This window comes from Tinamus guttatus, unplaced genomic scaffold (assembly GCF_059628265.1).
Source record: "Tinamus guttatus ecotype Peru unplaced genomic scaffold, ASM5962826v1 Tinamus_guttatus_pri_ptg000006l, whole genome shotgun sequence".
Classification (NCBI taxonomy): Eukaryota; Metazoa; Chordata; class Aves; order Tinamiformes; family Tinamidae; genus Tinamus; species Tinamus guttatus.
In genome coordinates this window covers 724,014-749,651 of record NW_028288540.1, presented here as the reverse complement: position 1 = coordinate 749,651, position 25,638 = coordinate 724,014, and the positions used below count along the sequence as shown (strand labels likewise).

General features: G+C 42.3%; 1 protein-coding gene across 1 annotated transcript in view; it reads right to left on the bottom strand.

The window, feature by feature from the left end:
• RBM33 (RNA binding motif protein 33) overlaps nucleotides 1-25,638 on the bottom strand; it is an 83,998-nt gene that overhangs the window by 29,436 nt on the left and 28,924 nt on the right. Inside the window, 7 exon segments of the mRNA XM_088521093.1 lie at nucleotides 191-478; nucleotides 936-1,223; nucleotides 1,543-1,871; nucleotides 2,372-2,528; nucleotides 17,521-17,579; nucleotides 22,533-22,842; nucleotides 24,727-24,935. Of these exon segments, the coding sequence (XP_088377219.1) occupies nucleotides 191-478; nucleotides 936-1,223; nucleotides 1,543-1,871; nucleotides 2,372-2,528; nucleotides 17,521-17,579; nucleotides 22,533-22,842; nucleotides 24,727-24,935 (1,640 nt within the window).

Genomic DNA, 25,638 nt, shown 5'->3' with positions numbered 1-25,638 from the left:
TCTGCTTTGTCACAGGAGAAACGACCACTTGCAAAACAGACTTTCCCCAGCTCTCCCAACCTTCCACACTTCTTGTTGTGGTTGTCGTTAATGTTGACTGTTTTTGCCTTCACATTAAACAAGAATGTGTGACTCAATAGAGGTACCTCCATTGACAACAAAAAGCCAACCAACCAAACAAAACATTTACCTCTGGTTCAGATTTTACTTCTGACTTCACTTGGCCCACTGGTGTGATTGCTTTAGCCTTCATCTCAGGCCTTCCCTGCGAGTTTCCAACGCCAGCTACAGCCTTGCTGGAGGACATGGTGCTGGCGATGGGCTTGACCTGAGCAGCGGGAGTAGAAGTTCGCCTGTTGTTGCTCACTTCCATGGCGTGCGACGGTGCTATGGGCAACTCACGCAGGTTGCTGTTCCTTGAAGCAGTTGTTTGGAGCTGCTGATTTGAACGCTTGACAATATTCTGGGAGGGTGTGTTCTGAAAAGCAGAGAGAAAAAGTGCAAACACTTCCACCACGAGCAAGATTAAAGCGTTGCCCCTTTCCGATCTTTCACAATTAAGTTAGGCTTCTAAGTTTGGCCCAGAAGAAAGCTTTTAAAAGAGCAACTATTTTTCAGGTAAGAAAAAAAAGTTACAGAAATGAGAACGTTCTAGCAAGAGTTTTATTTTTAGCAAAACCTAATCTCCCTTGTTTACACTTTTCTCAGATGCGCCTTTCACCAAGTGATTTATTTTCCTAATCAAGCTGCTTGTTCTGATTTGCAACCGTGTGGAGCAGCGTGCGTAGCTGCTCCACGGGGACTGCCGTGTCACAGAAACTGGCCGGGCAGCAGAACATGCTGCAGAGGAGCAAATTCGCTCGTGGTTTCAGACCCTGTGCTGATGTGCCTGTTACAGCCGCACGACAGGGGACACGGAGGCTGGGGGTACTTACGTGCCTGGGCTTCATGGGCCCCTGTCGCTGCTGGCACTGCATGCGGTTGTTGTTGGGCTGCTGCTGGGCTGGCATGTGGGGCCGGAACTGGGGCTGGTTCATAGGCATCAAGGGCTGCGGGGGGCCCTGCAGGTGGTGGTGGTGCTGCTGCTGCTGCTGGTGATGGTGCTGCTGCTGGTGGTGGTGTTGCTGCTGCTGCTGCTGCTGGTGGTGGTGCTGCTGCTGCTGGTGGTGGTGCTGCTGGGGCTGCGGCTGGGGCTGCGGCTGCAGCGGAGGGTGCAAGGGGCCCTGCGCCGGGAGGGAGAGGTTGGTCGGCGTTAGGGATGGAGCAGTCAGCTTGGAAAAGCAGCACCCGGCCTCCCCCAGCCTCAAGGTATCTTGTAGCAGCTTCGGAACAGGCTGCACCAAGCAGCCTGGCTGCACAAGGTGGTTCTGTGTCTGAACTCAGGCAGCCCCACACCGAAAAGGCAGGCGAGGGGTTCCCCCGTCCCCGTTCCTGCTCTTTCCCTGGCCCCAGCTGCGGCGCGGGGCTCCCTGCCCCACGACCCCGGCAGAGGGCGTTCCAGCCCCGCCGCTTCCCGGCCCCGCTTCCCCGTCCCGGCCGTACCTGCATGTTGGGCTGCGTGTGCGCGGTCAGGAAGGGCTGCGCGGGTGCCTGCAGGAACTGCTGCCGCGGCGGCATGAAGGGGCGCGGGGCGGCCGAGCCCGGCTGGTTGAAGTGCAGGATGCCCACGGGGCCCTGCGGCTGCAGGTTGGGCCGCACCGGCCTCTCCCGCGGGAACACGGGCTGCTGCCCTTGCTGGGTGAAGGCCGGGCCGGGCTGAGCGAAGGGCATGGGGCTCTGCGTGGGCGCGGGGTGGGCGCTGTTGAGGAGCGGCGGTGGCGGCGGCGGGGGGCTCCGCTGCTCGAACAGGGGGTGTCCGGGGAAACGGGGATCTGTGGAGGAAGCGGAGATGGAGTCAGAGCCTTGCAAAACATGCAGCATCCCCCTGTCTCGGTTCACAGAGGCAAATCAGCGTTTGAAGCGGGGAAAACAAATCACCCAAGGACTTTTTCGAGTTACCCTCGAGGTCATGTCCCTGCTGCTTCCACAGCGCTGCCCTTAACTGGCAATTAGGAAGCGCTTAGGAATTCTGCTCTAATGACAGCAGGGAGTAGAGTTTAAGACATACAAGGACTCATAAAACTTTGCCAGTGCATGCTGGTTCACGTCCAGCAGCTTTTAAGGTATTTTATATATACATACACACACACATACATATACAGAATTATGCACACACTAGTTTCCTTCTTACACTGTGTCATTCTTCCCAACTTGGGCTCCACACGGTACCCTCTAACACTTCTTCTAGCACCCCCCTTCCCGGGGACACTTTGTATTTCATGCCCCGCAGTCAGGCGGCCCGGTGCCGCGCGGAGGGCGCAGAACCCCCTACCTCCCAGGAAGAAGGGGTCCCGGTCCTGCGGGGGTGGCGGCGGTGGCGGCAGTGGTGGCGGGGGGCCCCGCCACTGCTCCTGCATGGGCAGCCGCGGCGCCGGCGAGTAGCTGCTGGGGACGGGTCCCGGCGGGTGCTGCTGGAAGTCCGGAGGGCCCTGCCGACAGGAGAGAACCAACACTGAGACATGCAGGAATTTACTTTGTTTTTTCCCAAAAAGCACAATTGATTTAGGAGTTACCTCCTAAAAATCTCTAAGTATTGGCAGTCCTTACCAAGCTCTTCTTTCACACTGGAAGAGATATTAAATACTGAGCTTAGTATCTTGAAATGAATTCTCAATGTTTTAATAATCACTAGCACCACAGGAATGCCATTTCTTCTCAGGCTTACTGAAATCCATGCAACTATTGACCTTCTTTTGCATTAACCCCAAAAAAAAAAATTCTAAATGTCTACTTTAGAAAGCATTTCTGACATTTATCTTCTTAAACCGGGCTATTCTTTACCATCTACTTAGTATAACCTAAGCTACAGAAATGAAGCAGCTTTACCCAGAAATGAAAAAAGAAACAGCACCCAGAAAATTAAAAAAATAATCTTTCAAGATAATAACAGGAGAGCACTTCTGTCAATTCACAACATAAGCATCTGAAGAATTACAAAAGGGTTACAAAATCATCTTCCCTTTATATATTGCAGGAGAGCAGTATCTTAATTCAAAGGCAGACATATGCAGAAGACATGCTTTATTCAGTAATTTATGCAATTACCGTTTTTCTTTTATATCAAAAGCTGACAAAATATTTTAGTACCCTCTGCTAACTGAAAGAAACTGCGCCTTGCAAATCACCATGTTCACAGCACTCCCCTATTATGTGCAAGTAAATCAAACAAGCGATCAACACAACCTAAGAACATCTTGTTTTCTACCTTACATGAATTTTGAAACGGTGGTGGCACCCGTTCTGTCTACATCTGATATTCACCAGCTGCGTAGAACATGCCCTTGCTAAAAACAAGCTTTTCAAAACAGATTTAAGAAGAAACACTCCTGCTCTACTGAAACATGGCCATTGGCAAAGGATCAAACAACCGAGTTAACGGTGCTTCACTATCTATTTATTGAGCTGCCCTAAGCAGGAGCGCGTACACACAGCAAGGCAGCGTGTCCTGGTTTACAGCCTCAGTGCAGGTGTCCCTCATAACTGAATTTCAGTAGTAAATTATGGCCACGCAGTGACAATATCCAATCATTTCGCCATGTTTCAGGCATTTAATAAAATCCTGAAGCAGCATGACAGAATTAGGAAGTGGAACGAGTCAGGGTGATGTGTGTTCATGGGCATGGTCTTTCTTGACAGGAGCCTGCTCCATGCTGCAATACAGGGTTAATAACATTAAGTGCGCTTAACTTGGGCATAGGAGATCACCAAATAAACAACAAAAATGAAGTCAAGAAGAGAAAATATCCTAAAATGAAAAACCAAAATCCTCTTAAAATGAAATCATTAACACCACCAGCACTGAAGCTTACACTTTATCTCCATGTAAGGGAGACCTCCAATATCCACGTACCATATATTAGATCCGCAAATACTTTTAATGCAAAGCCTTTAGCATTTTAGCAAAAGAACTTCCTCACACAGCAGCAGCAGGTATTTGTCCTGGAAACTGAAGTCTGGGGAAGCCAAAACTGCTCCACACCCTCCATCAATAGTTCCAGCCATGACTTACAAGGACCAAAGGCAAGAGAGTCACTGAGGATCTCCATCTATTAAATCTCCTTGGCCTCTCTGAAATTGCCTAAATGGAGATACTGAGATACTAACACCTCTGATTTCGAAACAAGACTAAGACTACTAATTTTATGCCACTACAGAGCCACCAAGTGTGAACACTTTATCACTCCTACACATTCAACGATCTCTATTCCATCACCAGTGTCCTCAGCTGCCCCGTCTCCCACAGCTATTTAGTGGAAAAACATCATTTTACAGTCAAGCCGACGGTCCTCATAATGTACATACTATTTGCAGGCGCATCTGCTGCACTTCTGCAGGCAACCACTGCCCGGCACAAAACATGGTGGCCACCTCAGAGAAGCAACTGGCGGGCGGCCTGGTGGGTGCAGGCCCCGCGGCACCCACACGACCGCAGCGGCCTCGCGCACGAGCGGCCAGAGGCACCTTCACACAACCAGTACTTAGTTAGGTGGTTATTACTTTTTCAGCGCAAAATGCAACTGAGGCAGGGAGGGAAACTCACTCAGTAGGGCAGTTTTCACAGGGGACAGTTTTTATCTTGCAGCTCATTTGCGGCCTTAGCCACCCGAGCACGTCTCGCAAGCAGAAAGGGGCCCACAGGGGCAGCCTGGTGCTTCCTGGTTTTTGGATGCTTCACTTGGAAATCAACTTGTATCTCTAGTCACAACATACATGCCTTCAACCCCAAACGGCATTATGGGGACCACGATCCCCTCTGCCTGCTTCCTGCAAAGCTCAACACGTTCTGTCCCAGGCCGAGCCACCGATGGTCACCCACCTCTCACTCCTAACCTCATTACACACAGGTCTGGCTTAGAGGATATCAAGTGTCTCCACTCCAATTCCCCAAAACAGCAGCCCAGTTTGAAGCATCTCCCTTAATATCTGTTCCTTGCCCAGTTAAATCACTGTCCTCTCTTGATCCTGCTTGCTTTTAGATGTATCCTCTCACCTTGCCCCTTCTCCAGCTCTGCCCACTGGTCCTTAGCCCCTGCTTGGGACCAGCTTTCCAACGCCCAAGTGGCCGTCTTGTCTTGGGGCCACTGGGCACGAACTCCCATATGACTCAGCCTCGGCTCTAGTGAGAGAAGGCAAACATGAAACAGTCTCTAATTTTCTATTTTTTACCCACAATCAAGTTCTAACCCAGATCCAGCCTCTCTTAACTGCGCAGGCAATTTCCTCTTAGTGGTGAGTGAAGGCAAATTCCTCTTTCTTGTCAGCAGAAAAGGAGCTAATGAGAGCGCAGAATCAAAAAAAGATCCTTTACCTTTTTTTTTTTTTTTTCCTCCTCCTTCCCCGCTCTTCACATTTTTGTTTTTTAAAGACACTATTTCTCATAACAGCTTCCCTCTCTCCTGCCAGCCCTTCTCCTCATTATTATGCCCAGGCCCCATCTCTTCCCAACGCAGCCCTGAACTGTGAATGCACAGAAAGTCCTGCCGAGTTCCACGCAGTCTGGGCTCTCGTGTCCTGAAACCGCCTCAGCACGGCCAAACTCAGGCTTTGTTTTCCTTGAAAAAATGACAGCTATAGACCATGCAAAACACAACTTCTAAATAACTCACTTGGGGCAAAACGGTATTTTTTCCTGCAGCTTCAGTCTCAGAAGAAAAACATTTGGAAAATTTCAACCAAAACAATTTGGAGAGAGGCAGACGAGCAGCACAGCCCATCTCGGCTCAAACCACAGCAGTGTGGTGTATTGCACACCCCGAGAGCAGCCCTGCACTTCCCATCATAAGGAAACTTTAAACCCTTATGAAAGCAGCTTCGGTACAATTTGTAACTGAATAACATGCAGTTAATTTAGATCTAAGAAAGGGCACCCTCACTAAAATGAGATAATAGTTTACAACCAGTAAGGTACTTCACTGTATGAAAAAAACAAAAGAAAACAAAATCAGCAATACTGATTTGGAGCTCCCTTCAGTACCAAAGGTGGCCATCTGGTTTAATTTAAGATGCAGTTTTTAACCATCCGCTCAACTACCTAACACCTCTTCAGTAAAAATAACAATTATCCAAGTGGAAAGCATTTTTTAAAAGTGCAAACTAGTTATTATTCTTACAATAAAAGTATACAATTGCAAGCAGTATGCCTGAAATTAGACAGATTTTGTAAACTATAATGTCAGATACTTAACTTATTTGGGTATAAAGGTGATTTTATTTTTTGATACTTAATTTTATTTATTTACTTTTTTCCTTCTCTCATCCCCAAAGCTGCATTCAAAATGCTTTAAAAAGCACTAAATTTGCAAGAATAAATTCTCCACAAGATGCATTAAAAATTAGCTTTCTACTCTCGTTTCGTTGGTATCGCATATCACACAAGTAAGTATGCCCTACAGCAGAAGTTTGACTGAAAATAACTCCACAATGGTCCAACAAAACAAGAAAGAGTATTTCAAGTCTGTAGCTCTTCCTATTCACCTCTCCCTTCACAATTATGAGTTCTGCTTTTTGGTTAATGTCTTCCGAGATTCTAGTTATCCTTTGAAGCTACCAAGTTTTTAGAGCTTGCAAAGATTTTCCAGTCTTGAAGCCACCTCCACTTTTCCATTTTGCAGGTAAAACACCATGAAGATCCTACAAGATCACGAGCTGTTACCGTCAGGACTCGCTAACACTGCAGTGTCAGCTCTGGTACCTAAAGCAAAGTCCCATCCCTACCAGGGCAGTTATTCTGCGCACAGTGGAACTTTTTATTCTCTTTCAATCCAGAAGTTTCAAAGTGGGGAAACTACAGAAAATATTGTTGATATAAATCATACCCCGGTAAAAGGCCACACTGCACATGCAATTAGATGCCATTAAGAAATGTCCACTTATGTTTTGTCACTTACAGAATTTAACTTTATGAATATGGCATTTTGAAGAACTAATAAAATATTATGAATAATCACATTTCTTGGCTGATAACTAAAGGACAATCATGCAAAGTCAATTGCAGAGACAGCTGTCATTTGCAGAAAAATGAATTACAAATATTTGCTTCTAAAAAAGAAATCATGAGTTTGATTCTTTCCCTTCTAACACCAGTGAAAGACTGTCATTTTTTTTTTAAACAGGTTTTGCTTCTGAACAAAAAGTGCAATAAAATTCCATCCCTGTACTACAGCAATATGGGTAGGAAAAGGCTTGTACTTTCAAATTTTACACTGCCAATGGCTTTCTTTAAATGTAATTTCAAGACAGATTCTGACAGGAATGTGTGTGATGGGCTGATTCCAAATTCTACAAATAAAACTTAATTCTATAAATGCCAACCAGAGCTATTACTTCCAGACTTAAATGAACTTAGCTTTCTGGGAAACAAGCAACATTTGGTGAATTTAAGTTATAAGGCACTCGCTTATTACCCGAAACACCATTATATCTATATATTTTCAATTTGTGGAGATACCACAGGATCACAGCTTCAACTTCTAATTAAAAACAGACTGTAATTGTGTCAAAAATATAAGCTTAAAGTTTTTGATTTTTGATTGTTTTTATCATTAACATCACACTCTTTCTCCAGCAAGTACTTGCTGCTAGGAACCCCCAACTGCATTTTGGTATTTTGTAGGAAAGGCCACACGGAGCTATTTACCTTCAAAAATTAATGGAGAGCAGGTGCAAAAGCCAGTTTTCGTAATGGCCTGTTTTTGATAGAATAAGCATACTGTAACACAGCTCCATAAAAATCTCTATATGCACAGTAGTTACTTCCATTTTTCATGGTTTTGCTATCCGGACAGCTTCAAATTACAACCAACTATTCAGTAAACACATTAAACACATCAACTAAGGCTCCTAACAAAAAATAATTTTAACTATCACTTGACCATTACTGCTGCTTGTGGGAAACTTGGTAATACTTACTAAAACACACGGACTTCAAAATATATTTATTTAAATTAACAGATTTCAGCTAAATTAATGGGGGACTCTTGCAAGTTCACGTAATTAGTCAAGTTCTAAAGTTTCACCCAAGATTGGAGCCAGTTGTTGTGCTGGAGAAAAGGACAAAAATAGTGCTGCAACTTTGCAGTGAGATGTTACATATGTGGATCGGATTAATGCAGATGTTTCCAGGGATTTAGCGGCCAGACTTCCATATGGGACTGATACGGTAAAGAGCAGACAGCAACATTTTGGAAGTGTCCTCTCCCTGTTATCCCACTGATTATTAACACGAGTGCACCAAATAGCAAGGAAGGAAAATCCCCAAATGGCACTTTTACCTATATTTAAATTATTTAAATATATGATCCCAGTATAATTTTACTTTGAAACATTTAAAATCTGTTTCATGTTTTTAAATGCAAGGACTTAGGTCAAGAAAGAAATTGCATCGGAAATGAGGCTGTGCATGGATCTCCAAAGAGACCGCGATCGTGGACGTTTCAGAAGTCCTTAAAACTCCAACATATCTGCACCCTGAAGTGCTGCTGACAGGTATTTTATTGTCTCAAATCTTTAATTTTGCAAAGTGTACTCTGACAAAAAGAAAAAATAATCCATCCACTCCTCCTCTTCCACCTACTATCACTTTGAGCACCTCAGATTGACATAGTTACACAGTTCCATGCTCCTGCAGGTTATGCAATTTCCCTTTTTACTAGCTTTCATTATTCAATAAGGCCTAACTTACACATTATCAATCACTTTGGAAAATAAAAAACACACGCAATGCAAACTTGTGTCTACAATTCATGAGTTATGAATAGCTCATTGAACATGACTTTCACACACTCGAGGCAATCCCACCTTCTGAAAGAACACGAGATAAGGTTACTTTAATCCTTTCAAAGAACTGCACTATTTTGCCTTCCTTTTATCCCTTTAAATATCCTTCCTAGTTAAGAAATTAACATTCTCTCTCGTACAATTCTTACACAAATTGTACTTTTACTTTTCTGCATCTCTTGTTAATTACATGATGTTATCTCCAATAATCTATTCATGAAGCACAGATAACTTTGGTTACCAGTAAAAGGGAAAACTTAGCATAAATTGCTTAGCACAAAGTTAATCTTATAAAGCAAGGAATAAAGAGGATCTAACAGCTATTATATGACTTATCAGCTTCTCTAAAAGGGTCACTCTACTTTTTTTTCCATGAGACTAATTAAATACCTTAACAATGTCATTGAAACTTCATGAATCTTTCAATAAATTACACCCAGCCTCTACAACATGTTTTCATTTATTAATCTCACTTAAAATGCAAAGAGCTGGGAGAACCCCATTGACAGTTAAGCAGGGCCACTCAGTTAATTCTTATTATGGTTTAAATGCAAAGAATAATGACCACTGTAACCTATGACAATTAAAACTAAAGCCATCTGTCACAGGATGTTAATCCTCTTATTTCAGCAGCTACTAGACTTTTTGAAAAGCTCTCCTAAAATGCCCACCTTCCAGAGCAAAGACCTGACTTGTCATCCTCTTGTGCGAGAAGCTTGTGCGAATACAGTTCAAAAATTTTATGCAGAAATGCAAAATTTTATGCAAAAACCGGCTGTACACACCAAACTTCATCTCACACCAGTTTCATAGAGCTCTCATTTACTGCCTGTAGTATATAGAAAAAGAACGATTTAGTGACGTTTTTATAATTTAACACAGTCTGGTATTTCCTTAGGCATAAGGTCTCAGTGCCCCAGTCACCTCCCTGTGATGCCTATGATGTACACATTTCATCAAGGTGAAAGAAAACATACGATTTTCCTGATGGAATCAGGATTTTAAGTAGACCCTATATAAAACTTCACTCTTCAAATACATTTCTTCAAGAAAAACAAAAATTAAGAGTTCGAAGCAAGAAATCATCACTGTTATAAAACTCAAGACACTGAATACAAACCACCCAGCTGTGTCTTTCCAAAGCTCCTGGGATGCCATTTCTGAAAATAAAACTGATGGTTCAGGTAAGTGGACAGCACAGATCCTGGCATTCCAGACAGATTCCATTGGGAGAGCAGGTTGAAAGAGCTTTATGAAACAGCTCTATGAAGAGCTGCTTCAAAGCACCTCCCTGGGGCTCTGGGAGCTGGTGTGGACAAGAGTGCCCATTCCTCTCTGGTACCTTCTCTCGCTTTCTAAGGTTAAATACAATACAGAAATACCACAGAACACTAACTGGGGAACTGGCATAACAGAGTGCCAGAAACATGAGCTGTCTCTCAAGGGATTTTCCTCATCGTCTGAAAGACAATAAAATCTTTCTGGATACGTTTGTGCTGAAAATGATGGTTTAATTAGGACCCTATAAATAATTAGGGTCCCAAGCAAAAGTATGGAAGACTGAAGACATCATCCGCTTGCAGAACTATTAGGATAAAACTCCTACAAAAGCTGTATCTTATCCTTAGACTTGAGACTATTGCATGGCAGCCTTTTACAATGCCTATTGACCTAGTGCATCTTGGTGACCTGCAAGTCACTGACTATTAGAAACAGAACTTGAAGAGGCCAAAACTAACCTGGGGCATGAATATCAAATTCAGGATTTCTATATTACACTCCAAGATTGAGAGCAGTTATAGTGGTTTAAAAATAATCTGAGAACCCCAACATAAATACATGCGACTTGGGACTGATGCTTCTCCCTTCAATTAAAAAAGCCTAGAATGCCATAAAAAAAACTTTACAGAAGACTGAAGATTAAAACTGCTGCTAATCTGGACTTTGATCTGTATTAGAAAATGCTATTTCGGACCTATTTTGCAGCTATATTACATAATTCCCAATTTACAATTCTGAGAGGAAATTTCACTCTGCAGCTGCTCTCCGTATCCTTGACCTTGCCTGCTCTGCGTGACCTAGTGAGCACGTTACACCCCCAGGGCTCCCCTTGAGCCGGTAGCTCCTGCTCATGTGCTGAGTGGAAAGGCCAAACTTGCCTTTTTGGGGGGACATTCTACAATCAAGCTACAGAATTTCTTAAAATTAGCTCAGTTTACTCTAAACTCCAGTATCCTATAATGAAGGAGACATTTTTCCCTCTACATTCAAAGCTAAATAGCAAGAACTGCGGGTGCAGAAGATTAATAAGTATTAGTGGACAGATAGTTCTTTTTTTTTTTTTTTTTTTTCCCACTGTCATGGTACAAATGGACTGAATCGTCTTTTAAAGGACAGCTCAGTTAAAATCACTTAAGACAATTATACTTTCACCTAGAACCCTGTGATGTTAAAACACATATTTCTGTTCTTCATTCAGTATTTAAGCACTAGTTTAGCCTTACTGCAATGGAGTAAGAAGAGTCAATTCTATAATATTTTAATGGATTTCTTCAGGAGTCTTCAGGAGACTTTTGCTAAAAGTCTCTCTTAATGGTGTCCAATGGCTATATACCTACATGTTTAATACCTTTTTCCTCCAGCCTTGATGAAATTTTATGCTTTGCTCATAAGGCTTAAAAAAAAAAAAAAAAAAGCTTTAACTACATTCATCCAAATATATCAAAATCAATTAGCAGGTAATAAAGGTGAGACTGAACTGAGAAAGTCTGATGTCATTAACACAGGAAAAAAAGACAAGAAAACCCCCACAAAAATCTGCAATCCAGTTTCCTCAGCAGTCTTAAACAGAAATTACTGAACATGAAGTAACAAAAAACTATAAAATAAACACATTTTTTCTGTTTGATTCTCATATCCATGGAGCCCATGCAAAGTGGAGCTAGCACGACAAGTTAAAGGGTTACTGCATTTAGCAATATTTCTCTCTTCTTTAATAGCTGTTACCATCATGTTTAGCTGCTGCTTCTGCTCCTCTTGCAGATGGGAATTCATTGATATGATTAAATTTGATGGTATGATAATGTATGGTAATCGTGATTAATCAGAAGCCCACTAGCAAACGGAGGATGTTGGGTATTATGTCACCTGCATTTTAAACCGCATTCCCTCTATGCCAGCCTGACAATATTTGACAGCTGGAGGGATCTCATGCTGCATCTGCTCGCTATGACTTATAGATCTGCTAAGAGCAAAGGCCCGTCATTCCTCCACTACCTTAAGTCTGTAATTATAGAGCTTTGCAGACGAGTTGTGAAAACAGTGTTTGGAAGGAGAGCTTGCTGCTAGCTGCCGAGCAAGCTCGTGCCCACATCTGCAAGGACTATAATCTGAAAGAAATGTAATTTGATGCAGCAGCCTCATTCGAACATGATTTGCATGAAATGCTGTATAAGGCACTATCCAAGAAATGCCAATCAACAGCACCTGATACCACGTAGCCTGGTAAATGAAAACAAAACGCTTTCTCCACTACCTGTGAACTGCTACACAGTAATAGAGTGAAAATGTCATTTACTGTTACTCATTATAGTAAAGCCATAGCTAAAGCAGAATAATTGTGAGGAAGCAGGAGAGTCATTTTCATGAGCAGCTTTTCATTTAACCTAACAGTTTGCCTCCTATACGCATACTGTTGCAAACGCCTAATAGTGATGGTTACTAAAGAGCAGTTTAAAATGGGCGTATGCAGCTACAGGACTGGTTAAATTGTCCTTGCTAGGAGCAGTGCAGAATAAGAACCAAGATCTGTGCAGCAGTTGCTAAAACCCCTTTACCTCTAGCAACGTATGGCTGAATTTGAAATGGTGAAAAATTCACAGCTCCTTTTTTTTTTCCCCACAATAAAAAATAAACCCTTTTCCAAGGAGTTTTGTTCTCTAAAACGCTGCAATTCTGTGTTTCCACATGCTGCAAGGGGTGTTTATGCAGAGACACAGCCACGGGCACACTGCAAAATCCAAGCTGCTCAATCTGCTAAAACCCGGTCTTAGGCTGAGCCAAGTTAGCCCAAGGCCCTCACTGGAGAGGAAAAGGGTGGGGAAAAACACCCAAATAGCTTTCCAACATGTATTTTATAATTTATACGGCACAAATACAGTGTTTGTCTGGGATCTTTTTCAAGAAAGTGGCAAATGAAGGCCAGGTTGTAGGAAGGGGGGTTAACGGCTCACGGCTGCTGCTCACTGCAGAGCTCTCAGCAATGACAGGGCAGCTCCTTAGAAACCTCCCAGGGATGCAAACGCACACAGGGTGTTTAAAACACTCCACGTAATACTTGGAAGCTCGAATTTGTCAGAGTTGAGGTTTCAGACATGGCTCAAAACTAGAATCAAATAGCATCAAAGCCCGTAACCAACTTCGGTTTAAGGTTGGTCAAAAGCCTGGAGATCAAATTGAAAATACATTGGAAAAGAATACAAAATATTTACTAAGGGGGACGGGTAACAATTTAAGAACAATTAGAATATTCTTATGAAGAAAAATTATTTTGAAAGGAAATGGGAGAGGCAAGTTCCAGACAGAAATCACAAAAACCCCTTAAGAACAGAAAAGACACAAGGCATCACACAGTTGCAAGGTCTTGAAGACAATTTGCTCTATTAAATTCTTATTTTATGAATACTAAATAAACAAAGAATTTATATGGTAAATTGATTTTTTAGATTTGAATATAACAGTTATTTGAAAGATACACTAAGGTGTTGCAGGAAAGAGAAGTTCTGTGCATTAAGAGAGAAAAGTTTTCTTAACGTGAAGCTCTCGGGCAGGCACTAAAGCAATTTTAGTCCGTGCCACTTCAGACCATTCCCAGTTTCGAGGTGTCCAACTCCGGCTGATCACAGCTGGGAATGGATACCTGCCCGGCTGCCTTTAGCAACACGAGGTTCTCCAGCACTTCCTCCTCCTTCCAAACACCCCATTCCCACCCCTGGTTTGGATGGTCGGGATCGTCCCTGTTTCTGTTCGGGGAGTTCTGACAGCAGAATGCTGTCACACTCTGTCCCAAACCACATGTAGGGCACGTTCGTGTGCTCTTTCTTCAGGACATAGGAAGAGCAATCACACATATGATAGAATGTAGAGCAATCTGAAAATGACTGCAATGTTAAGTTAAATAAAAATCAAATAATTTTTAAAGAAAAAAAAATAAAGTTTTTCCTTAGGCAAATGCTAAACATTTGGGAGGCAGAATGTGCTGGAGGAATTACATATGGGATTAAAAAAAAAAAGAAAAAAATCACGATCTTCAACCTAGCACAAGAAAAATACTGGTGGAAAAAAACAGTAATTTTGACAGTTTCATATTAAGGAAGGACTTGGCCTGTGCTGTATAACAGTCAGTTAACAGCAGCTTAAATGCAAAGAAAGTGTTTTAAAAACCTTTTGCATTTTTCCTTTTTTTCTCCCCTATTTCTCCCTCTTCATTAAAATGTAGCAATTGAAGGAGAAATGAGCCTAGACAGCAGGGGTAGGGACCACAGTCCTGAGGCTGCAGCTTAGGGACCTGGCCTCGACCATAAGCAAACGCCAATCCCTTGGTCAGAAAAGGTGTGACAAATTCAGAAATGTCACCAACTGCTCGGGAATAAAGGCTTCAATCACGTTGCTTCCAACAGACCTGTCCCCCAAGTAGATGATTATCTGCAAAATGCCAGTCGTGACATTAAGGCAGCAACTCGGAGACAGGAATATTTGCCTCTCTAAATCAAAGGCAGGTGAGACACAAAACAAGACATCCCAAAAGACTCGGTCAGAAACCTCAGCCTGATCTGTGCTTGGAAGGGCTATAAGGAAACGCTCAGGTGGTGCTCACATGGAGCCAGGTTAACCCAAACACAGAATTAGCATCAGCTCTGGTTAAACATGCGGATTACTCGCAGTTACAGCAACAAGTCTTTCAAGAATAAGACCTTCCCTGAAACACCCAAACTGAGATTCAAGGCTGTTAAAGGCATTTAATGAAGCCCAACACCAAGCAGATTCAGTCCTATCAACACCACGCTGATTTAATCCTACCCGTTTCTCATAAATTAGACCTCAACTCACCACGCTCACATGCTCATCATTACAACTTTGCTCAACTCTTCAATTACCTCCTTCTGCAAAAGGTTGGAAGAATTAACCACTACATGGCTGCAAGTCACGTCCTTAGTCACAATGAATAACACTTGGTTTCCAATGGGTTTATGACTTGCAACTGATTAGCTCCGACTGAAGCTTTTCCCAAGACTGGAGCACGCAAGGACTCTCCACGCCAAGAAGTTCCTCTGCCAGATAAGACAGGAACTCAGAAGTAGTTTTTTCCTTGGACACTTGCAGTAATTTTATCATCTTTATCATCCTTGACATTGCTACCTCTGCGATAGACAGACAAAATAAAGCATCACGTTCAACACAAAACGCAAAAGCAGACTGAAGTATCTATTTTAACTCCACAGTCGAAAAACAAAACCACCAGAAAATTGCTGGATTACTATTCTTTGACAGGGTGATCCTAAAAACAAGAGCAAAGCCAAGTTGATATTATTTATCCAGGGATCCCTTTGTAATGAGAGAGGGGATGAATGAACAAAATCTGCAGCAATTCTCTGATCTTTTTCAAACAGCCTGTCAGCAAAGTTGTCTCGTCTCTACTCCTATAAGTCAATATTTACACATAAACAAATGAATTTAAACTGCACAGAAGTATGTGACATGGAGTCGAACACAAGGTAGTTCTGCAAGAGCAAACCTTCAAGTCAGAAAGCAAATTTGACTTCAGCTCAAGAGCTAAATATACGACATCTAATAAAACAAACATGAGATATGCACCCAGTGACACTTAATTCCTAAGCCCAATATGACTGATAACCTACAGAAAATTGATCAAGTACTTTGTCAGGGAAGTCCATATTATACTCATTTTACAAATCATTGAGTCACAGAAAGACTAAGTAACATTCTCAGGGTCATAGAGCAGGTTACTAGCTGAACAGGGGAGAAAAAATAACCCTTAGGTCAATCAAATCCCAGTACTAGATACACTTATTTTAAGACATCCTTCCTTCCCTATAGGAAAAAAGCACCGACTCCTTGCCAGCTCTTTGGTTACATATATAGGCAGCAAAAACACTGAATCTGTTTTATTCCATATAAAAAACTGCTGCATGCAAGATTTAATTCTTAGCTATGTTTGAGGTACTTCTCAACAGTTGCAGAAACAAAAGTGAACAGAATTAAAATCCAATTTCACAGTCTATTTAAAGAAATTAATTTCTAATTTTTCTACACCGATGTAAACACACTTCAAAGATGTCAATTACAATGGATTTACAGATAATTCCTTGTCCTCCAATTTATTTTCAATCCCAAACCATGCTTTCTGGCAAAGGAATTCAATGTTAAACAGATGAAAGATGTATGTTGTCATTAAAAATAATAAAAAAAGAATTACTTCTCTACTTAATATTAAAGGCTGGTGAAGAAAATTATTTCCTCTAAAAACTACAGCAGAATTGAGTAAAAAAATAGGTCTGCTTGAGATGTAGATTAAAGAGGATAACTTATTTAATGAAACTGCAGTTTTCTTCTTTAACATTTTTATAGCTCATAGAAGAAATATGGTGGTAATTTAAACACTCAGCTACTGTACGAATTATGGACATGACAACTCCTTAGTTAGATGTCTTGTGAAAAGCATCAGATATGCACATGGCAATCAAAAGTCACAGCAGGTTCCCCAAATCTGCTTCTTTCCAATACATCTGATCTCTGTACGAGTAATTTATTGTGTGATTCCACACAGATGTTCATAAACATCTACTTTCCCTCTTCCACACTGCAAACATTAACGGAAGGGAACTTCTGTGTGTTTTGTACCTTTGGGGAAAATAATATATGGGTTTTTATTTGAAAAAGGTAACAGTGCACAAAATAATTTTTCTTTTACCTATTTTCACACTCTGAAAACCACATAAAGTAAAATTTTAAGACAACACATTTGTGAAATATTGAGAAGGTCTCAAAGTGTGCACTCTACCCACTGATGGAACTAATAAATCAAGGGAAAGCAGCCTCGTGAAACAGCCCTGTGCTGTGTGTTTGGGAAGTTAGAGACACACAAGAAAGCAGGGTCATACAGTGCCATTCCCGTTTCTGATATTAAAAACATGAAGGCATTTGCACACCCAAAGTAACAACAATATGAAATTTTGCTGATTTCTACAAGAAAAGATACATACTGCTTTTTTAAGCTGAAGGATTTTTTCATATAGCCTTTTATTATATCAAATAAAATAAGGATTCTATTTATACAGAAAGATTCCAGTAATAAAGTGAAGCCCATGTTAGGACAAGATGCATTCCTGCTTCTCCCCCTGGAGAGATTGGTTCAACAATTTTACAGTTAAACAGAATTAATTCTCCCCTCAAAAATCCATTGACCTTAAGCTTTTAACAAACATTTTCAAACTGCAGAGTGTATTGTCAATATTTACAAATCCTTAAAATTATATTTCACTAGAAGAGCTTTTATTTGCTATATTAATATTTCTTTGCAAATGTATGCTTATCCATCTCCGAGAAGAAGAAACAGCTGCTACTCACGGGAAATCTCTGGGGTCCCACGGCAGGTCTTGGCTGGGCTGGAACTGGCAGCAAGGGCACTGAAACAAGAAGCACCTTTTAACACCATTTGTTTCACCTAATGGTCATTGCTGTTATTTCCAAGGCAGTTGCTTATGAAGCCGTGATTAAAATCAGCTCCACTTAGCCCCTACGTGGCACTGCCTGCACGTTAAGCAGGCATCTCCCCAGCACCTCCAGCCAGCAACAGGGCAGTCTGGGTTCTCCTCGCCCATCTCCGCTATTTAATTCTGCATCCTCCAGAAACTGAGGGCCTCTTGGTTCATGGAGACTAATTACAATACACCTCAGCCAAGGATTTCTCTGAGGCAAAGCTGGCAGAGATTCAAACGATGATCTCACGTTCACCAAAAAGGTGCAGGATTAATGAGCCCTCTCACCCCTAACCCTCAAGTTCTCCTAGGTACCTCCCCCCCCAGGCTCTCCACTAACTTTCCACCCCAGGCACAGGCACCGTCATTGAGCTGCCATTTCACAGAGAGAAAAAACAGCAAGTCCTCTTCATGAAAACAGCTTGTCCAAAATTGAGATACTGAGTGGACTAGAATGGCTGATTTTTGGATAACTGTACACCAAGAGGTTCGTTACCAAAGAGCCCCCCTTACCCTCCCAAATGGTGGATCACCCTGGGGACAGAAGCACTTTCTGAAGCCTCAACATAACAAAGTGTAAAGACACATCTCCCAATTTTCAGGACACTTCCCCCTCCCTACTCCCTCTCTTTGTCTCAACTATTAAAAATGTTTTTGTGTTAAAACATAAATGAAAGGCCCAGAAAAGAAGCAAAGCATTTCAATTAAACAGGACCAAATGTGTTTCTTCATTTTCTCACAAAAATATTTAGTTAGGGTATTTTTCTCCAATTTATTTTGAGTGTTTTTGAAAGCAACAGGAAAACTGTTTCCTGCACAGAGTCCAACATTAACTTCTTAGACAAGAGCTGCTGCATTACCTTTCACAGCAGCCAAGGCGCTAAGCAGCACACTTGACGAATCCCCAGCATTAGCTGCACTTCCCAACAGTTTGGTAAGATGAGGCACAAGAACTAATGTAATTCTGGTTATTTTTGAAGTTTATGTCCCTGCTTCTATTCACTTTTGTTAGTGCTTGTGGTTTGCTAGTGTCCGCATTGACACCAAGCTCAGCAGCCCTGTGCCCTGCAAGGGTGCACGTAAACTCTCCATCCACCCGCATGAAAAAGCTACTTGAACGGCCTCATCTTAGTCTCTAGGAAACATCTATCTATATCATACAGCCATGACAAGTTGGAAAAATAGACATGTGCTCCTGAAAGAGCTCCTGGAAGAGCTAGGACTAAAATAGTTCAGGTATTACAGGTCAGAGAAGCACTGAGAAAAATCGCATGGAGGGGAAGAACAGGGAAACAGCAGCTGAACAGAACCCACGTGTGTCTATTTTGGAACCCTGCCTCTGGCAGTGCCCTATATTTGTGCATGTATCTTTTATATATATAATTATATATATTTAGACAAATGAGTTTAATACTCATGAAAAATGATGGTTCCAACTCAACCTCCCTTCAAACCCTGGGGCTCTCTTGCTGAGGCAGCAATAACCACTCGCTTTCCTGATGTCACATCTTGCCCAGCTCTGAAAGGTGCGTTGCAAAAACAACACACGGGCACTATTTGTTGAGCACTATTTAGGAGGATCACATTGCTTTGGGCTGCAAACACTATGGCTACACCTGAAGAAATGAAGCAGCAATTCCCATGCTGATCATTTAGTAAAAGTATAATGTAATTTTTCCCAAGATGCTCAATATTTTTTTTTTTTAAAGGTAAATGACACGCTAATCAACTGAGCTGCCAGAAACTGCTCATTAGTGATTCTGGCAGCATATAAAATGTTCTTGAAATACTTATCTGTACTATGTAGGGTAGAGAAAATAAGGGCAAAAAAATCCCAATACCTAAAATCAGTGGTTGAATTAGTATATCTATCTAGAGTCCTACTGCATGTCAGTTCATCATGCTCCAATTCAGACGTGTTACGTCCCAAGTTATCATTTATAACACAAAACTAATTTACAGAAAGGAACACAAAAGAAAACTGTATGATGGACCTGCACTTAAAAGACATGGGATTCCAATCCTGTACAAGGCTAACAGCTCACAACTAGTATCTGAAGAAATTACCAACAGAGGCTCACACAGCCACTTTAGAGTCTTGGATGGATTGAGTCCCTCTTACTCATATGTGATGTCTCAAAGAATGTAAAAAAATTGAGTGGAAATCTGAAGAAAAAAATAATTATTGAACCAAGATTGAAGGCTGGACAGAGAATGTGGCCATGAGATGAAATTTGCCTTTAAGACGAAAGAATAAGCCAGTAATAGAATTGTTCAGCAGAGCCTCAAACTCACTTTCAGGTTAAAACAACTGGCTCCCAGCAGTCCTAAACATCCTACTTTATCCAAATGCTGATTTCATGGCAATTTACAGGAAGCCCAACATTACCTTAGGAGACATTGATAATTACATTCAATAAAAAGGGAACTTAAACCGAAAAATATTAAGAAAGTAAGATTCCAGGATTTGGAGTCAGAACAAATATCCTTGATGGAGACAATACATGTGGGCTCAATTTTGCCATAAAATTATATAGGAGAAAAATAACCAAACAAAAAAGCAGCATGAGACAGCCTCCATGAAAACATGACAGCACTTCATTGAAATTAACAGAGCCTAAGTGTGACCACTATGCTCTTTCAGACATGCTATTTTAGCTTCCAGGCACCTCACTTCAGACAACAGATTCCCAATGTATCTGACCATGTTCACCTTATATGCCTGGAAACGGGCTCATCCATGGAGCAGGACATGATCAAGAAGAGGTCCGTTCCCACCTCCTTCATACCTCCTTTAACCCAAAAATAAATGATGCTGCAAGTCAAACAGTTGCCAGTTGCCACGTTCTGCCTCAGGCAGAGGCATTAATCTAGGCAGGAGTTCCTTCTGATGTAGTAATGCAGGTTTTTTTGTTCTGTTTGGGAGGTTTAGGATTTTTTTTTCTCTTCCTCCTCAAGGAGTTTAGAGCAGTTTTCCTTACACTGACATTTCTGCTTCCCACTTACCTACAGTGACTGCTGCTGAATATGCAGAATTGGTCTAATGATGCATTTTACTATGCAAATATCACTGAACATTTTAAAATTGTGCTTCTCACTGCTGAAGCCCTGCTCTTGTTTTCCTTAGGGGTGCAGGTACTTTCAAGTAAGGAATCTCTCTTGCTAGAGACCAAGGGACTGAGAAGGCTCCTACTCACTGCCACTGCAAGACTCAGCTTCCCATATACGTTCCTAAATAACAAAACTATCCCCAAGTTTTATAGTGTTTAAAAGATTGCATGTAAGGCTATAATGCAAATCCACTAGTAAAAGCAGCCTGCTCTAGGTGAGCAGCAGGACTGGGCTACATGATCTAGAGGGGTCCCTTCCAACCTCATCCATTCTGCATATGGCCATTCACAGAATCAATGGCAGTAGGCAGAAGTTTTGAAAAACAGATCACAAATCCTTACTGAAGACATCCTACAATGCAGAGGTAAATAACAACCTTAAAAGGAAAAATCAGCAAATCAAGAAAATAGAAACATTACATTGGAGAGGCATGCTCAGTGTGGCAAGACTGAGGCAAACATGCAACTACTTGATGATGAGATGAAGAAAAAATGATGATATAAAATATCATGGCAAGGATATACCAGTATACTTTTGAAATAAGGGAAAAGCATGAGCCCCCAGGAGCCATTACTGGCATTAGGAGGAAGCTTGGTCACCTAAGTGCAGGAGGTTTGTTAACTACATCAACAGGAGGAGATCTAAACCTAATCTAAAGAAGCCTAAAATCAATTTTTGTTTTTCTTCACAAAACCAATACCCAGAACTACCGCTTTGAAAATGTTAGAAAAATACACAGAGGGCTCATATCCAAGACTAAAGGCAGTTCTGGACTGCTTCCAGATAATCTGTCCTGATGCATAATTTGGTGGGAAGCACTGATTATGTTAGACAGGAAAAAGTGAAATAATCTCTAGGAAACAGCTACTGTGAAGCCATCTGTGAGAAGCCTAACAGATTTGCCTCAACTGGCAACAGATGACTGTGCCAAATTCCCATCTTTCGTTGGGCAAATAAATAAAGCAAGTGGCTTGGAGTTCTGCCGATTTGTGGGGAAAAGTATGTAACACTCGCATGTAAATATCAATCTATATATTTCTACACACAAACACATATAGATACATACACACTTTCTGTCTAGTCCCAGCCAGAATCACAGATCAAAGCTATACAGGCATCTTTCTTTTCTTTATCCTCTCAGGGATTATACACTTCCCAAATAAGTAGTAATGTTAACAGCTCCTCTGACAGCTGTCCCAGTGTAGCCCAAAGGGTGTTTCCATTAAAGAAGTTACAGAAGTGTGTACTTCCCAGGTTCTGTTATCAAACAGATCGCAGCTGCGGTCTGAAAGGAGAATTGAAGGCATGTGTCTTGTCAAATGAGGGTGGCAGCTCGTATCTCACACGCAGCAACTGCAGTTCAGAATGCCTCGGTGCATTCACACTGCTACAGGAGGGTGGTCATTCTGTGAATGCTTGGATGAGCCTAAAATGATGTGGGAAATTATAAAACTGCAGTGCTTACCTAATGCTGAAAAGTGACATCTGCTATTTTTTTTTTAGCATACACTTTTCAATTTCCTCTTCTACTGCTTTTTGCAGGTTTTATAATAGAATAACAAAGATATTAAAATGAAAAGGGCCTTGCTGTTTCAGCTGGCCACAATCCAACTACATTATGTCTCATTCGGGGCAAAATATATGCTTTAAGGAAGAGAATAGCAGCCTGCATCACAAGCCCATTAAGTGGTAAACAAAAACTGCTGCATCCTTGGTGCAGAGAGAGATGAGTCACACTCCAGTGACTGGGAAGGCGTTCAGAAAGCTCACCTTGCACGGGCGTCACTACCGTCCCCTTGAAATGTGGGTTTATGTGTATGTTCTTCGGTTGCTGAGGTGTCACGGGCGGTGGAGTCATCATTATTCTAGGGGTTTCTATCTGAGGGGGCATGTGTAGCCCTGGAGGAGGGGAAGAATGATGCTGATGCTGTAAAGGAAGCAGAGATTGTAACTGTTGCTGTTGCTGCTGCTGCTGTTGCTGTTGTTGCTGCTGCTGCTGTTGCTGCTGCTGCGGTTGCTGCTGCTGGAACAGACTCCTAACAGGTTGCTGGTGTGGTGGAATTAACCTCTGTGAATGAGTCTAAAGTCAGACAAAAGAATAAAGTCAATATGCTTTACAGTTCAAATATACTGACAAATAAAGCGGCACAAAACCCAGCCACCTTTGAAAAACTATTAGGACCAGGTTTTAACAGAAAAACATCTTTCTTCTATCACTAAATCCACTGAAATTGTTAAGAGCGATCAGCACAAGAAGCAAAGGAACAACTAAAGACATTAGTGTGAGGGCAAAGTGCAGGGAAGAGACAGAGGCTGCTACCAGCCAGCAGCAGCAACCAGGATGCTCAGGCTGAACGTCCCCAGAGGCACCGTGCAGCCCCACAGTTTCACACTGGTCCCCTTAGCCCCATGCTGGGCTCTCGCTGTGTCACTGCAGGCTGCCACCGAGGGCAAGGTGGCCTCTGTGCTGAACGCGAGGAAGCTCAGCCCTCAACCCCAGCACGAGCCCGCTAGCTCTTCCCTCACACATGCAAGGGCCTGACATGACAGTGCCAATGGAGCACAAAGAAAATCAGAACACAGATTAATCTAGATTTGTGAGAACGATCAGTGCAGCCCACCTAGTCGTGCTGCTTGAAGGGGAAAAAAAAAAAAGGCATTAAGCTGCTTTAAAGATATTTTTCAAGCTATTTTTCTTAGCGCAAAAATTCTGCTATTAATTTTTGCAAACATAACTAGCCAAAGCTTGACAGAAATCACTGACCTCACTGGCACTAAAATTGTTCTCTCAAGAACTCAGACACTAAAAACTGGTCTTGAGCCCTCATCCTGCTCCTTTCAAGCAGTAGTGCAATCCAAGTCCCAAGCAGGCCACCCTTCAGCAACTCAGGATGTATCTGTTTGTTTTCAGCAGTCATGCATACAAAAGCTAAGCAGTTACCAAGTGTGAACATGAGGATACTGTGAGAAGCACAGAAATTGTTACAACATCTTAAACCAAGCACCGAAGATTGCAGGGATGCAAGGAAAAAAATGTGATTCCACCTTCACTGTTTTAAAAGCAGGAAATACTCTACTGCACAGCTGTCAACAAGGGAGCAGCCCATTGACTCCTGCTAGTGACCAGCACCTAGAGCTACCACTGCTGAAATAAAGCCCCTTTGTTTAATACCAATAACCCTGCCCTGCAAAGATGTATACATATCCCAGCTTCCAGTATACTTCAAGAAAGATAAATAAATAAATAAATAAACAAAGTGGGCTACAAGTGGGCTGCCTCTTGACCAAACATCTACTGGGTGTATTTTACAGAGGAGGAAAAAACAAAAGGTATCTTTTGGTTTGTGACACAAACCAGACACTTGGCAGGGGAGAAAGAGCAGAGATGCATTTCATCTGTAGTCCTAAGAGAGCAGAAAGTGATTCATCTAGTTGTGGCTACTTTCCTCTGTTTGTATTTGCCTTCAGATTAGTATGGTAGAAATATAAACAGATTTTTTTGAAGTAACAACAAAAAATTTAGTTGGATAACCAAAAAAAAAAAATCTACAGAACCACATTTCTTTCAGCTAAATTACTGTTAGTAGTGGGGACAAACATGCCTACATATCACACACAGAGAACTTCAATAGAAGAATCAATCTATTGCTCCATTTTTGCTGCTGCAAAGCAGTGATACACCTGATTATACCTGGATGAATCCAAATTCACTTTTCATTTGTGGACTTTGAGATTCCTCAAGTTGAGGCCAGAAACAAGACTAATCACCACATTACGCAAAGTCCACCTTGCCCCGAAAGTGCAAGTTTATACTGAAATTTCTTCTAATCTTCACAACTGAGAATTTTTGAACAACTCAGACTGATTTTGATTCAAGGGGAAAGGGAATTCATTACGATCCGCATCTCGGAACACGTTTTCCCCCCTTTTCCCGGGAGGAGGAGTACTTAGGCTGCCAAGGTACCATTGGGGCCGGCTGGCTGGGCAGCAGCGCGGGCCGGTGCTCCTTCATGCGGCCCCGGTCGCTGTTGTCTCGCCGCTGGTCGCCCAGGCCGTGGCACATGACGGAGCCTCCGCGGCGCCCTCCTCTCCTCGAGCCGTAGCGGCCCTGCTTGAGCTGCCTCTCCCTCTCTTCAAACTCAAGGAGCGCCGCTTTGGCCTCCGCGGAGAGCTCTGCGGAGAGAGAAAAGGGGGAAATATCTAAGCTTCGTGCTCAAGAGACACAGAAAAAAGGCCGTGAAAGACATGGCTAGAACTACAGAAGCATCACTGCGAATAGCACAAACGTGCAGGCGCTTTGATCTCCTTTAGGTGGCATGTTAACATTTCAGTCGACACCTACGAGAGGGAAAAACAGCCGCCCTGTGCCTTGGAGACACGGGCAGAACGTGGCAGCCGAGGGAAACAAACACCCACGGAAAAGGTTATTCTGCTGCTGAAAGTTGCCTGCTGTTTGCTGCGGGTGAGACTGTGGCTCCTTTCACATTTGTAACATCTTAAATAACATCTCACTTAGGCACAGAAAGGCCGTGTGGCGCACGGAAAGCGCCAGTGAAATCGCCAGGAAAGGTTCTGAGGAGTCTTTGCATTTAGCTGTGCAAAATTTGTCCCGAAAACACACATATGCATACTTTGAATGCATAAAAGTGGTATTTGGCACAAGAATTCCATGTGTTCATAGGAAAAATACTGTTCTTAGTGCTAAAGGATCCTGCTTGCACAGACCACTTTTTAGGACAGAATGGTTTTACTGTTAATACAAGTAATGGCTGTATCTGAAGGGCAGAATAAAAACACTTTGTATGTCGCCACCTTCTTCAGACAGCTGGAGACATTAACGCAGTGTCCCAGCCTAGCTATACACCCTCACCAAAAA